General features: G+C 39.9%; 1 protein-coding gene across 5 annotated transcripts in view; it reads left to right on the top strand.

Annotated features, from left to right (window-relative positions):
• The first annotated feature begins 6305 nt into the window (after positions 1-6305).
• Positions 6306-13084, top strand: part of TCERG1 (transcription elongation regulator 1) — a 62240-nt gene continuing 55461 nt past the window's right edge. For all 5 annotated transcript variants that reach the window (XR_005084967.2, XM_037163337.2, XM_037163336.2 and 2 more), the window contains exons 1-2: positions 6306-6412; positions 12605-12830. Coding sequence is in view for 4 of the 5 variants with exons in the window: in XM_037163337.2 (XP_037019232.2) it covers positions 6354-6412; positions 12605-12830 (285 nt within the window). In the remaining variant the exon portion in view is untranslated. The remainder of the gene's footprint in view (positions 6413-12604; positions 12831-13084) is intronic.

Here is a 13084-nt window from a genome sequence, read left to right as displayed (position 1 = left end):
GAAAGAAGACAGAATGGAACAGGGAGGGCAGCTCCTCATGTTCTTGAAGGTTTTCAGTCCCTGGAAAGGTCAGGGCAACTAGCTTTCCTATCCATAGATAAGTAGAATTATTTTCTTTGCAACCCCAAACATATCTTGACTAGAACCAATTTTTACATCACGACTGAGTGGATAATTTCATCTCTATAAGTTAAAAAATGTGTGTGTGGGGTATAGAATACAAATGCTCTGTCTTCTGCTGTTCTGAATATGTGCACAATTACTGAGGACACATCTTTGGACACAATATATTCATAAAGATGCACTTGCTTCCTCTCAGGTGTACTCAGCTTCGTCCTGACAGCCCAAATAATGGTTGACTATACAACAATGATTTCTGAGTTTCTTGTATCTTGAGATCCAATGGAGATGAGAACCTTTTGTTTAAATTCCATAATCAGGTCACAGGATGACGAAGTAACAGAAGGTAGATACAACTGAGATGCTAGAAAAGCATTGACTGCTGCCCTGATATGTCTACACAGAGTAGCAATAGCACAGGGGAGACTTTACCCTCTAAATGTTGATTTCAAGCAGAGCATAGTGGTCATGAACATGAATTCTGTCACCTGACAGCATGGGTTTGGATTGTAGCTTTCCCACTTACTAGCTGTGTGACTCAGGGTGCATTACTTAAACTCAATGTACTTTTGTTATCTGTGAAATAGACATAACAATGCTTGCTTCATAGGTTTTTTTTTAATAAAGGCTTAAATGTTTTAAGACGTTTAAAGTGTTTAAAATGATGTTTAACAAATAAAAAAGAATCAATAAATGTTACTTAATAAATGGGATGCTTATGTAGTATGTTCAGCATTCCAGGAACCCAACAAATGTAAGCTGCTAGTATTTTCTGCTCTGATCCATATGTTGATTTAGGATGATATTCACTATTCATAATGAATAGTTTATGTTGCTCTAGTTTCTGGGCTGAAAACTCATCGTCTTCACATATACATGTGTAAAAAGCTGGAAACTATCATGATTTTGACCTTTTGGGTAAAACACTAGCTAGTAAAATGTCCCAAATCAGTTCAATTAACCAATATTATGTTTGAAGCGTATTAGTTGATATCTAGCCAATGGGAAACAGTTACTTATCAAATCTCTCCACAACTCTTTGTTTTACCAGTGAGGAAGCTGAAGCTGTGAGAAATCAAGTAACTCACTTGCCCAGGATGACACAAGTAGAGCCAGGACTAGACTCTGGAGCTCATTTACTTCAAAGCCTGTCAGCAACTGCTACCATCCTGCCTGCAAGGTAGCCAGCAAGTATGTGGCCAGACATTCTCCATTTCTAAGATCTCGTCAAATGCTTCAAAGACTGTATATAAGGAATAATATAGCTGTACAGTGCAGTACAGTACTGGCCTGATAGTGAACACTGTGTTAGGTCCTGGGATTCGGTGAGGAAAATAGAGTCTTTCCAAAGTATTTGCAGTCCACAAAAAAGAGAAAACAATGACATCTCAGCTGTACTACCTTGCTGACTTGGGGAAGACTTGGGAGTTAGCAGTTCCCAATTGGCTTTAGTGTGAGAAACACCTCTGTGTGAGTCCTGGCTCTTATCAGCTGAGTAAATGTCACCTTGCAGCAGTCGTGACACTTCTGAGGTTCCATTTCACCATGTGTACAATGGGGACAACATGTCTAATTTGCAAGGCTGTTAGGGGAATAAAAACAGTGTATGTAAAGTGCCTACCATGAGTTTAAGAGAGGTGTTCAAAAGTAGTAGTTATGAAAATGGCAAGCCTGATTCTGCATTGGAACCACTTCTCAGGGGCCCCTTCTGGAGAGTGACTTGATGGCCAGGATTTAGAACTCTGATGATATTAATTAGTAGCAATAAGCCAATATTGTTTCTTCACCTCATTTTGGTATTTCAAATTTTAGTGTCTAACTCAATTACTGCTGCTTGGGCAAGGATGGCATTTGTTTTTCTGTTCTGTACAGTTATGCACATTTTTAGTATCTCGGCAGTTTTCAAGCTTTGATTACAGGTTTCTTAAAAGATACATTGAGTCTTTTTAATTCAGCTTTTGCACTGATTCAATAAAATGGTTCATTGTAGACACAGCTAAGATTATATATTTGCAGTATTTTTATAAAGCTATTGAGTACAAAATACCTGACCATCAAGGGCATGTTTTTTGAAGGAAATCATAGCAATGAAACAATTAAATGATTATATATAAATCATATATATATAAGATACATATATGCTGCTTCAATATATATTTACTTATTTTTGAAAGATTTTATTTATCTATTTTTAGAGAGAGGGGAAGGAGGGAGAAAGAGAGGAAGAGAAACATCAATGTATGAGAGAAACATCGACTGGTTGTCTCTTGCATGCCCCCAGCTGGGGACTTGGCCTGTAACCCAGGCATATGCCCTGACTGGGAATCAAACCAGCAACCTTTTGGTGTATAGGCCAATCCTCAGTCCACTGAACCACAGCAGTCAGGGCTGTAATTTTAAAATAATACAATAAGATGTAAATATCTTTTTTAATTTTATTTTTTTAATTGATTATGCCATTACAGTTGTTCTATTCCCCCTTCATTCCCCTCCACCCTACCCCCCCGTCCCCACCATTACCCCCCTTTAGTTTATGACCATGTGTCTCAAGTTCTTTAGATTCTATATTTCCCATACATTCTTGCCCCCCCATCTATTTTCTATCTACTGTCTATGCTCCTTATTTTCTGTACCTTCTCCCCCCTGCTCCTCCTCCCCCTCCCCTATTGCTAACCCTCCTTGAGATCTTCATTTCTATGTTTCTACTCCTGATCTAGCTGTCCTTTTAGTTTGCTTTTGTTTTAGGTGTGGTTGTTGATAACTGTGTGTTTGCTGTCCTTTCACTGTTCATGTTTTTTTAATGTCTTTTTCTTAGATAAGTCCCTTTAACATTTGATATAATAAGGGCTTGGTGATGATGAACTCCTTGAATTTGATCTTATCTGAGAAGCACTTTATCTGTCCTTCCATTCTAAATGAAAGTTTTGCTGGATAGAGCAATCTTGGTTGTAGGTCTTTAGATTTCATGACTTGGAATACCTCTTTCCAGCCCCTTCTTGCCTATAAGATTTTGAGATATCAGCTGACAGTCTGATAGAAACTCCTTTGTAGGTGACTGTCCCCTTATCTCTTGCTGCTTCTAGGATTCTCTCCTTCATTTTAATCTTGGCTAATTTAATTATGATGTGCCTTGGTGTGTTCCTTGTTGGGTCCAACTTCTTTGGGACTCTGTGAGCTTCCTGGATTTCCTAGAAGTCTATTTCCTTTGCCAGATTGGGGAAATTCTCTTTTATTATTTGTTCAAATAAGTTTTCCACTGGTGGCTGTTCCTTTCCCCCTTCTGGTATCCCTATAATTCGGATGTTGGAGCATTTAAAAATGTCCTGGAGGATCCTAAGACTCTCCTCATTTTTTTGAATTCTTGCTTCTTCACTCTTTTCTGTTTGGCCATTATTTGCTTCCTTCTGGTCCACTCCATTGATTTGAGTCCCAGTTTCCTTTTCATCACTATTGGTTTCCTGTGCAATTCCATTCATTTCAATTCATTTCACCTTCATATGTTTGTCTAATTTGTGGCTATACTCAACCAGTTCTGTGAGGATCCTGATCACCACTGTTTTAAACTGTGCGTCTGAGAGTTTTGCTATTTCTTCATCACTTAGATTTATAGGCTCTGGGGCTTTGAGATCTTCTTGAGCCATTTTTGGTCTGTTCTTGCCTGTTAAGTATGAGTAGCGGAGCCTTGGACTCTCAGGTAGCTGGGTTGTGACACTATATGTGGGGGTGTGGTCAGAGCAGGAAATGGTAGCGCCCTCTGCTGCTGCTCGCCGTGGGGCCTGCTCAGTCCCCTAGTCTCACCGCCCACTCCCTCGCTTGTCTACCTGCGCACGAAAGCGCGACCACAGTCAATCCACAGCCCTGCTCCCTCGCTGTTTCCCCGCGGTCGCTCGCTGGGTCGCTCACTAGGTCCAACCCTGCACCTGGGTTCCGTGCGCCCAAGTCCGTCTGACCGAGTTTTCCTATGCAATCCCGCTCCGCCAGCTGCTGGCTTCGCCCCTCTTACTGGTCAGGCTGAAGAATTTGTTGTTATCAGACTTCCAAAAAGTTCAATTTTCTGTGTTCTGACTGTGTTTTCTATTGCTAATATTTAGTTGTCTCTAAACTTGGTTGTGATAGAAAGCACGGCTTCTCCACCTATGCCTCCATCTTGGCGGAAGTCCCTGTGCTATTTTTTCAGCTTCATCTTCTGATATTCAACCAAGACGTAAATATCTTAAAATATATATAGATATAGACAATACAATAAAACTATCAAATAATAAAACCCATATTAAATCTGCAAGGAGTTTCTTCCATTCATTCAAAATGATGGTTTGTTTTCATCTTTTATATATATCAGTAACTTGGTTCCTGTAAAGTAGCCCTTTTGAGGTTTTTTCCAGCACAGGGGATTAGATTGTCATGAGCCATCTATAACAGTATTATCTTCACAATAGTTTGACAGGCCATGGGGATGCATGCTGATGTCGAAAAAAGGATCTCACTTCCCATTCTTAGACCGACTCCAGTTTCTCTGAACATCACACGTTAGTGAAACTTCAACTATCCTTTCCTTTTCCAATTGATTATGCTGGGGATTATGTTCAGTCCTTATCACATATTACCACAATTAATTTTGAGTATTGAATTGGGATTCAGTATAGCATGGTGTTTAGTGAATTATAATTTATACAATAGACTTCATCCATTAAAGTGCACAGTTCAATGGATTTCAGTACATTCACCAAATTGTACAATCATCACCACTGTCTAATTTTGGAACATTATCATTATCCAAAAAACAACAACCAATACCCATTAGCAGTCACACTCTCCATCTTCTGAAAACCACTGATCCACTTTCTGTCTCAAGGGATTTTCCTGTTCTGGACATTTCATAGAAATGGAATCTTGCAATGTGCAGCCTCTGTGTCTGGTTTCTTTCAGTTAGCATAATGTTTTCAAGGTTTCATATTATAGCATACATCAGTACTTCATTCCTTTTTATGGCTGAATAATAATCTGTGGTATTGATACACCACATTTTTAATCCAGTCACCAAAAAGCTATCAATCCAGTTTTTTTGACAGCTGGGGTTGATTCTATTTTTGGCTATTATGAATAATGATGCAATGAACATTTGTGTATGAGTTTTTGTGTGGATATGGGTTTCCAATTTTTTTTGGATAGTGATGTTTCAAAATGCAGCTACACTGCCACACTGCTTGGGTTTAAGGCCAGGCTCTGTCATTCATAAGCTGTATGAACTTGGACAAGTTACTTAACTTCTCTGTGCCTCAGTCTCATCTACAAAGTGGCAATTCGTAGTACCCACCTCTTAGTGTTTATGAGTCCCAAAAGACATAATAATTGGAAAATACTTAGCATAGTGTATATACAATTAGGTCTCAGTAAAATTTATTATTTTAGTATTTTGAGCAACTTAATGGTAGAGTTCACCTTCACTATACCTTGGAAACCCCAGACCTAAGGGCTCTCCTGCCCATCCCCCTTTAATAAAAAGAGAAATTGATATTCAGAATTCCTTCTGGGTTTCAAGGTGTGCTAATTTCAGGCAGGTGTATTTTGAAACTGAAGAACAGATGCTTCAAACATTAGATTGTGAAGAGACTTGCCTTCTCCAACTTAATGCAGCAACTTAGAACATTCATCGGCCTGACACTAATTATTTAATACAATTTAGAATATATTCTTTAGTTGATAATATATTATTTAATAACGTGGCTATAATCCAGTCATGGCTCAAGACTCCTGATTCTCAAAAGCTGGAAAATAGCTCTTTTCCACAGAAACTCAACTCAGGTCGATTTTTGATTGGCTTATACAATGGAAGTCTCTGACTAAGCTCATGTCGCCAGCCTGTGGCCAATATGGCTTCACAATTGACCTTCCTAGAGGCGGGCAGACACGTGGCTACCACAGGCTAGGCTGTACGTGGGAGGACCTAGTTTTGCTTACCGCGCGAGGGCGCCAGCGGCCCCTTGTTGCTGAAGTATTATTCCCCATAAAGCCTCCAAGCGACCAATCAACTGGCTGTCTCCATACCGCTTTCAAAGTCGGCGGGCCCTTTCACCAATAGTAAGGCAGATGCCTCCGTCAGCTCGCGGAATGATGGAAAGCTTCACCATTCCTGTCACAGATCTCTGCTGTCTCCGCCTCTCGCACGAGATTGATGATCTGTCTGGCCAATAGAAGAGGCTCGGTCGGCGGGTGGATAAACGCGGTTTTCTGTAATGGCGGAGCGTGGCGGGGACGGTGGGGACGGCGAGCGATTCAACCCAGGGGAGCTCAGGTAAAGGGCGCTGCTCTTCATTACTTCTCGGCATGCTGGAGTCCCGGGGGTAGGCCTGTGGCGGAAATGCGGGGTGGAGGGTGGGTAGAGGAGCCGCGGCAGCTCGGGTCCAAGACCTCATGGGTTTGGAGAAGGGGGAAGGGGAAGGTGGCTTGAATGAGAGAGCCGGGCTCGGGTCGGGCCGCGGCCTCCTGCGCGTTTTCGGGGTGCTCCCAGCGGTCTTTAGAGGGCCCAGCGCCCCTCCAGGCTGCAGCCCTTAGGCCGGGCGTTCCCGCCTTGGGGCTTCGCCTCGGCCGCTTGCCGCCTCCGCCCGGGCCGACTTGGCTGCGTGTCGTCGCTACGGGCCCATTTTCCTCTAGGACACCCCTCCACTCCGCAGTTAACTCCCCGGAACCTTTCACTACTCCTGGGGCAGCTCCACGCCCGCGCGGCCCTTTAGGGTCTCCACGTTTGCTCGGTTCCTTCTTCCCCATATTGCCTTTCTTTATTTCTCTTCGTGGACTTTATTTTTCTTATCTTTTAATCTCTTATCCTATACTTATGAATAATAACAATAGCAGAGGCCATTCCTTAAGTACTTCTGTGTGCCAGTAAGCTCTTACAGTTGTCTCACAACCTCCCTTTGGAGTAGTTACTTTTGCCATTTTGCAGGTTACAGACCAGAGCCATTTTTTAGTTAAGTTACTGGCCCATGTTACAGGTGAGGAAACTGAACCAAGTAGAGGTCGAGGAGGTAGACCAAGGTCGCAAAGGTGGAATTGGAGCACTAGGAAGTGACTTGAACCCAGACAGACGCCCGCAGTCGCTATCACGCCTTTGCCTTAAAGAGCACAGTGTCTTTCTTCTGTTGTCTCATTGCCTATGGAATTTGTAATTAAGGTTTGGTAAAGTAAAAGTGATGGAAAAATCTTTAGTCAAGTGGTTTTTGAGGAAAAACAGGTACTAAACTTTATTTGTTTGTATTTGATACATTTTGGCCCCCTGGGTGGGAAAAATGTCATTTCAGTTGTTTAGCTCCCATTGTGAATTATGCCATTGTCAGCATTAGAAAATGAAAGAGCAGTGTAGGTTATGAGCAGTCTATTACTGTCTCTAGAGTTCAAGATAAAATTGTGTTAGGAAATGGGTATTGCTTTTTAAAGTTTTAGGGCAAAAATACGTCTTAGGTTTTGAATTGTTACACACAAAAATCCTTACTTTGGCAGGAATAAAATCTTGTTTTGTTTCAGAGATCGTCTCAAATACTTTAAACCAAATATACATATATTCACTTTAATAATGAGTGATCAAATGCATTGTCAGGGTTTTTCAATATTAGTGGTAGGTTTATTCTCGATTCTGATCTCAAGAGATGATTACTTAATCTCATATGGATTTATTTGGCAACATTACTTTGCATTTAAGAAAGTTTCTTCAGCTCTACAATGAGTTTAAATTTTATTAACAGTTCAGATGTTGATGCAGAACTGATTCGAATAGGACTTTAAATTAGGTGTTACATTGCAAAAAAAATTTATACCTAGCCCCTCCGGTTGGAAGTTGCTTTCAGACCATATTGTAAAGACCTTTATTTTGGCACTTTTCATGGTTTAAGATACATTGGCTGTATATATGGTCTCTTTGATGGCAGAAATTGGGCCTTAGTTTTTGTATGTGTATCCTGAAGATATTTCGTGGTGTGTCTGTGGTTGTCTGACAAGTAAGATTTTCGGCAGATATATGGTAGTAAATGAATATGGGCAATTTAAAGATGGTTCACTTATTAGACCCACATTTATTGTGTGCTATATGACAGTCATTGACCTAGGTGCTGGCAGTAGAGCCTTGAACCAGACCAAAATCCTTTGTCCTCAAGGAACATCTATGCTAATTAAGACGGATCTAAATTTTGAACTAAATTAACCACATTAACATGAGGAAATCAACCTGCAAGTATGAAGTGACTACTTATACAAGATCACTGAGTAATTGGCACAGTCTGGATTTGCCTTCCATGGATCAAATAGCTTTTTTCCATTTTGTCCCTCCTATTAAAGTATTGCAGGCTTGTCTTCACCTTTGGGGGGGATTGCATATCTGAATAGACTACCTCTAGGGAAATACATTTTGATCTTGTAAAAAAAGAATTTGTGTTTTTATTTTTGCAAGCAGTGTCTGTTTTCTGAAAAGGTTGAAAGTGGCAGGAATGCGAATAACCTGCAATAGACAATTTATTTGGAGATCCAAATGTCATTCATCCCTTTATAGTTGAGGGTCATTAAGATACCTTTTAGAATCCTGTTTGTATAGATCCTTTACTCAGTTTACCTATTACTACCTTATGACGAGGTACTTGCAGTCTGAATTTCCTCAGCTGTAAAACAAGAGTAAGTATACTCTGGTGTTACCACTGACTAGATAGCTTAAACAAGCTATTTTTCTGCACTCTAGTTTCCTCTGTAAAATTGATTACAAACCTGCCTCATTATGTTGCTGTGAGGATTAAAAGAGTTAGTACAAATAGTGTCCATGTAACTGTGCTTGGTTTATATGAAGTGCCAGTGTTTGCTGTCATTATTAAAACAGTGACATTTGAACACCCATCATCCTGGGCACTGGGATGCATCAGTGTGTTAAGGGAAAACTACATACTAGTGGGTATAATACAAAAGTAAGTAAGTGAGAGATGTCCTTGTAACATTTATCATAATTGAAAACTCAAATTGGGTAATGAGCCAGAGAGGGTCTGGAAGAAGGTAGAGGTGGGAAAGGAGTTGAGATGACATTTGAACTGAGACTGATGATAAAAAGGGATCAGTTATATGAAGATCTGGGGGAAAGCGTTCAGGCACAGCAAACAAGCTCAGAGGTTTGAAGGTAATGAATTTGAAGTATTTGATTTAAAAAAAGAAGAATGGAGTCTATGGAGAGGTCAACAAGAGGCAGGTTATGTAGAGCCTAATAATAATTATAGTCATAATAATAATAGCTAACAGTATTACTAATATTAATACAATTAACATGAACACCACTACCATACTAGTGTTATAACAGCAGTAGTAAAAGCTCTACTTAGAGAGCACTGATGTGCTAGATGCTGTTCCAAGTGCTTTATTAGTTCATTTTTTTAAAAGATTTTATTTGTTTTTAGACAGGGGAAGGGTGGAAGAAAGAGAGGGAGAGAAACATTGTGTGGCTGTCTCTTGTGTGCCCCCTACCTGGGAGCTGGCCTCCAACCCAGCCATGTGCCCTGACTGAGAATGAACCAGAAACCCTTTGGTTCACAGGCCTGCACTCAATCCACTGAGCCACACCAGCCAGGGCAGCTTTATTAGTTCATTTGATCCTTGCTGCAGTTATGGTATGTTGGTTGTGATGAGGTAGTGCATATGTGGCATTGAAAGAGGGCAATTTAAGTTGCTGACAGCAAATTACTTACATTTTGTCGCTATTTTAGTGGCCGACTTTTGAAAGCCATCTAGTCAAATTGACAACGAAGTGCCTTTCATAGGCAGACACAGTGCTAGGGTTCTGAAAGTAGTGACTGTTAAAGTGGTTTCCTGTGTGCCAGGTACTATTCGAAATGTTTCACAGGGGTTATGTCATTGAACGGGGATATGGGGTAGGTTTTATTTCTATTCCTCAGCTCATTTACATCTGCGCATACTCAGGCTCAAATTATGTAACTAGTCTGACAGCAAAAGGCAGAGCCCTGATTTGACTTTTTCATGATTTAGAGTGTATATGCTTAACTTCAAACTATTAGCTAGGAAGTGTTGAGATTCGAAAGAAAAAAATACTTAGATTTTTTGAAAGGGGAGAGGCAGGCTCAAAAGAAATGTTAAGATTAAGCACATTGTTAACTCAAGGCTGAAACAGTATCTTTTCTTGGTAGTTAACTTTGTTTCTGCATTAAAGGTTCAGGTGTTTCTTCATTAACAGTAGCCATGTATCTTGGGAGTACATACAATTTGGAAAAGACAGAGTATTCTGACATAGCCCATATTCCTCTTTGCAGTCATTGTTTTTAACTCATACTTTCTAATTTTGGGAGGTTATTTGCAAATTGGTAAAATAGAGTTGGTATATACAGTTCTAGATGTGTTTATAACCCTATTCTAAAGGAAACTTGGGTTTTATTAGGATTTTTTGTGTGTGAGAATTGAACTGTGATGTAGAAAATTTAGAACAAGTTAAAAAAATAATCTGAAGCAGAGGGTTGAAAATGTAGGAAAGTTGGAAAGGCCTGGTGAGAAGAGACTATAAGTATGATTATCTTCAAATGTACATGAGGAACATAATTGTTAATCACTTTTTGAGACATGTAAGCTTCATATAATGAAGCGATTTATAGTAGCTGCCAGGAAGACTGATAGGTGCTCAGTAAATTGTGGCAAATTATAGTAGAAATAAGTTTTATAAGATTCTATCTACCCTACTTGTGGGCAGCATAGCTGTCACCTAGGTAGGTATTCATTTGTTCATTCAACAAATACTTACTGCGGCCTTCTATGCACAGACCTAACTACATGCTGGGGATGTAAGGGTCAACAGGATGAACAGAATTCTTGCTCCAAAGGGGCTTGCCTATGTAGACAGCATGATGTAGTGATTTAAGAGCTGTAAGAGCTATTTGCCTGTGTTTGAATACTGGCTTTTCCACTGAACCAGCTCAGTGACCTTGGGCAAGTTATTTGATTTCTGAGTGCCTTTAGTGTCATCTGTAAAACAAGGTTGATAATAGTGTCTATCTCATAGGGTTGTTATGATGATTAAATGACTTAAAGAGAGCTCAGAGCACTGCCTAACACATAGTAATTACTGTTAAGACTGAATAATTTTAATTTTTTTAGAAAGCACTTGTGAGAGGAGATAGATAATAAATGAGATATTACATATCTGCTTAAATACCGTGGAGAAAATAAACTAGGGTATTTAGCTAGAGATTAGAGGATGGGGTAGGGTGCTGTGAGAAAAAACCTTTCTCTTTAGATAGAGAAATATAGTGATTTCTTAAGCTGCTACCTCCATCCCTGTAAAAACTTTGTATTTGGAAGTAATGTCAAACTTACAGAAAGTTGCAAAAAATAAAGATAGTGCATTTGGTATTAATATTTTACCTCTTCTGCTTTATTATTTGCACACATGCATGCTCTCTGGTACGCTGAACCATTTGAAGATAAGATGCATATACCAAGGCCCTTTACTTTTAAATACTTAAGTGTGTATTTTCTTTTTCTTTTTTGGGGGGGGGATTTTTCAAAAGATTTTATTTATTTATCTTTAGAGGGTAAGGGAAGGAGAGAGGGAGTGGAATATCAATGTATGGTTGCCTCTCAAGTGTCCCCTGCTGGGAACTGCCCTGCAACCCAGGCATGTGCCCTGACTGGGAATCGAACCTCGATCCTTTGGTTTGAAGGCCCGTGCTCAATCCACTGAGCTACACCAGCCAGGGCTATTAAGTGTGTATTTTCTAAGAATAGAGATACTCTTTTGCTTAATTACTGCACAGTTACCAACTTGATAAGTTTACAGTGGTGCAATACTTTAACCTGTTGTTCATATTCCAGTGTTGTCCATCAATCCAGTATTTTTTCATAGCATTTCTTCCCTCTAGTACAGGATTTGGTCTAGAATTAAGGTTGTATTGCCATGTCTCTTTAGCTCCTTTAATGTAGAACATTTCCACAGCTTGCCTTTGTCTTTTATGTATAACATCTGAATTTCGGGACCACATAGCTTCTGCTCCGCCCTTTTAAATAGAACATTTCGTATTTTGTGTTTGTTTAATATTTTCTCGTTATTAATTTGAGGTTACACATTCTTGCCTGAAATAGGTGGTGTTGTGTCCCTCCCATTCAAATGATGTCTATCGGTCTTTTTTAGGTGGTGTTAATTTAAATCTCCTGGTCAAGGTGCTGCGTGATTTCCCTTTTACATAAGGGTTTTTTCCATCTTCCCTTTCAAATCATAAGCAGCATGAGGGGAGACAAATTTTAAGACCATCCAGATATCATCTTCATCTAGATTTCCTTCCAGATCTAGTGTCCATTGAGCATTCTTACTGAGGCACTTTTTACCATGTTGGTTGTAAAAGAATGACTTTCCAACTACACTTGTTCATAAGGGCCTATTAAATTTGATGTGATAAGAGATCAGTACCTGTATTTTTGTAATTTTGGGAAAGAAAAAACTTCATTGTTTTCCACATAGGATGGCTCAACAGCAGGCCTTGAGATTTCGAGGCCCAGCTCCCCCACCAAATGCAGTGATGCGAGGCCCACCACCTCTCATGCGACCTCCTCCACCGTTTGGCATGATGCGAGGCCCTCCCCCACCACCTCGGCCCCCCTTTGGACGTCCTCCTTTTGATCCTAACATGCCGCCAATGCCTCCTCCAGGAGGGATTCCTCCACCGATGGGCCCTCCACACCTTCAGGTAAAGGATGGAGAGGTTGCTCTTTCTTCATTGTTGGTAGTAACACTATTATATAACAGTTTTTCCTTAAAAACTGTGTTCTTAGTTTCTCTTTATAGAAAAATGTAATCCATACATTAACATGTTGCTCCAAAAGTAGTGGTAACTGTAATTTGAAGAGAAATTTAAAATGGGAATATAGATAGAAAAAGATACTATATAGGAAGGTAGGATTAATTAGAGAAGTTCTTACTTGCCTTTATCCCTGAGAATTG

This window comes from Artibeus jamaicensis, unplaced genomic scaffold (assembly GCF_021234435.1).
Source record: "Artibeus jamaicensis isolate MK-2021 breed Jamaican fruit bat unplaced genomic scaffold, CSHL_Jam_final contig_456, whole genome shotgun sequence".
Taxonomy (NCBI): Eukaryota; Metazoa; Chordata; class Mammalia; order Chiroptera; family Phyllostomidae; genus Artibeus; species Artibeus jamaicensis.
The sequence above is the reverse complement of the archived record's forward strand: the minus strand, read 5'-3'. Positions and strand labels throughout refer to the sequence as shown.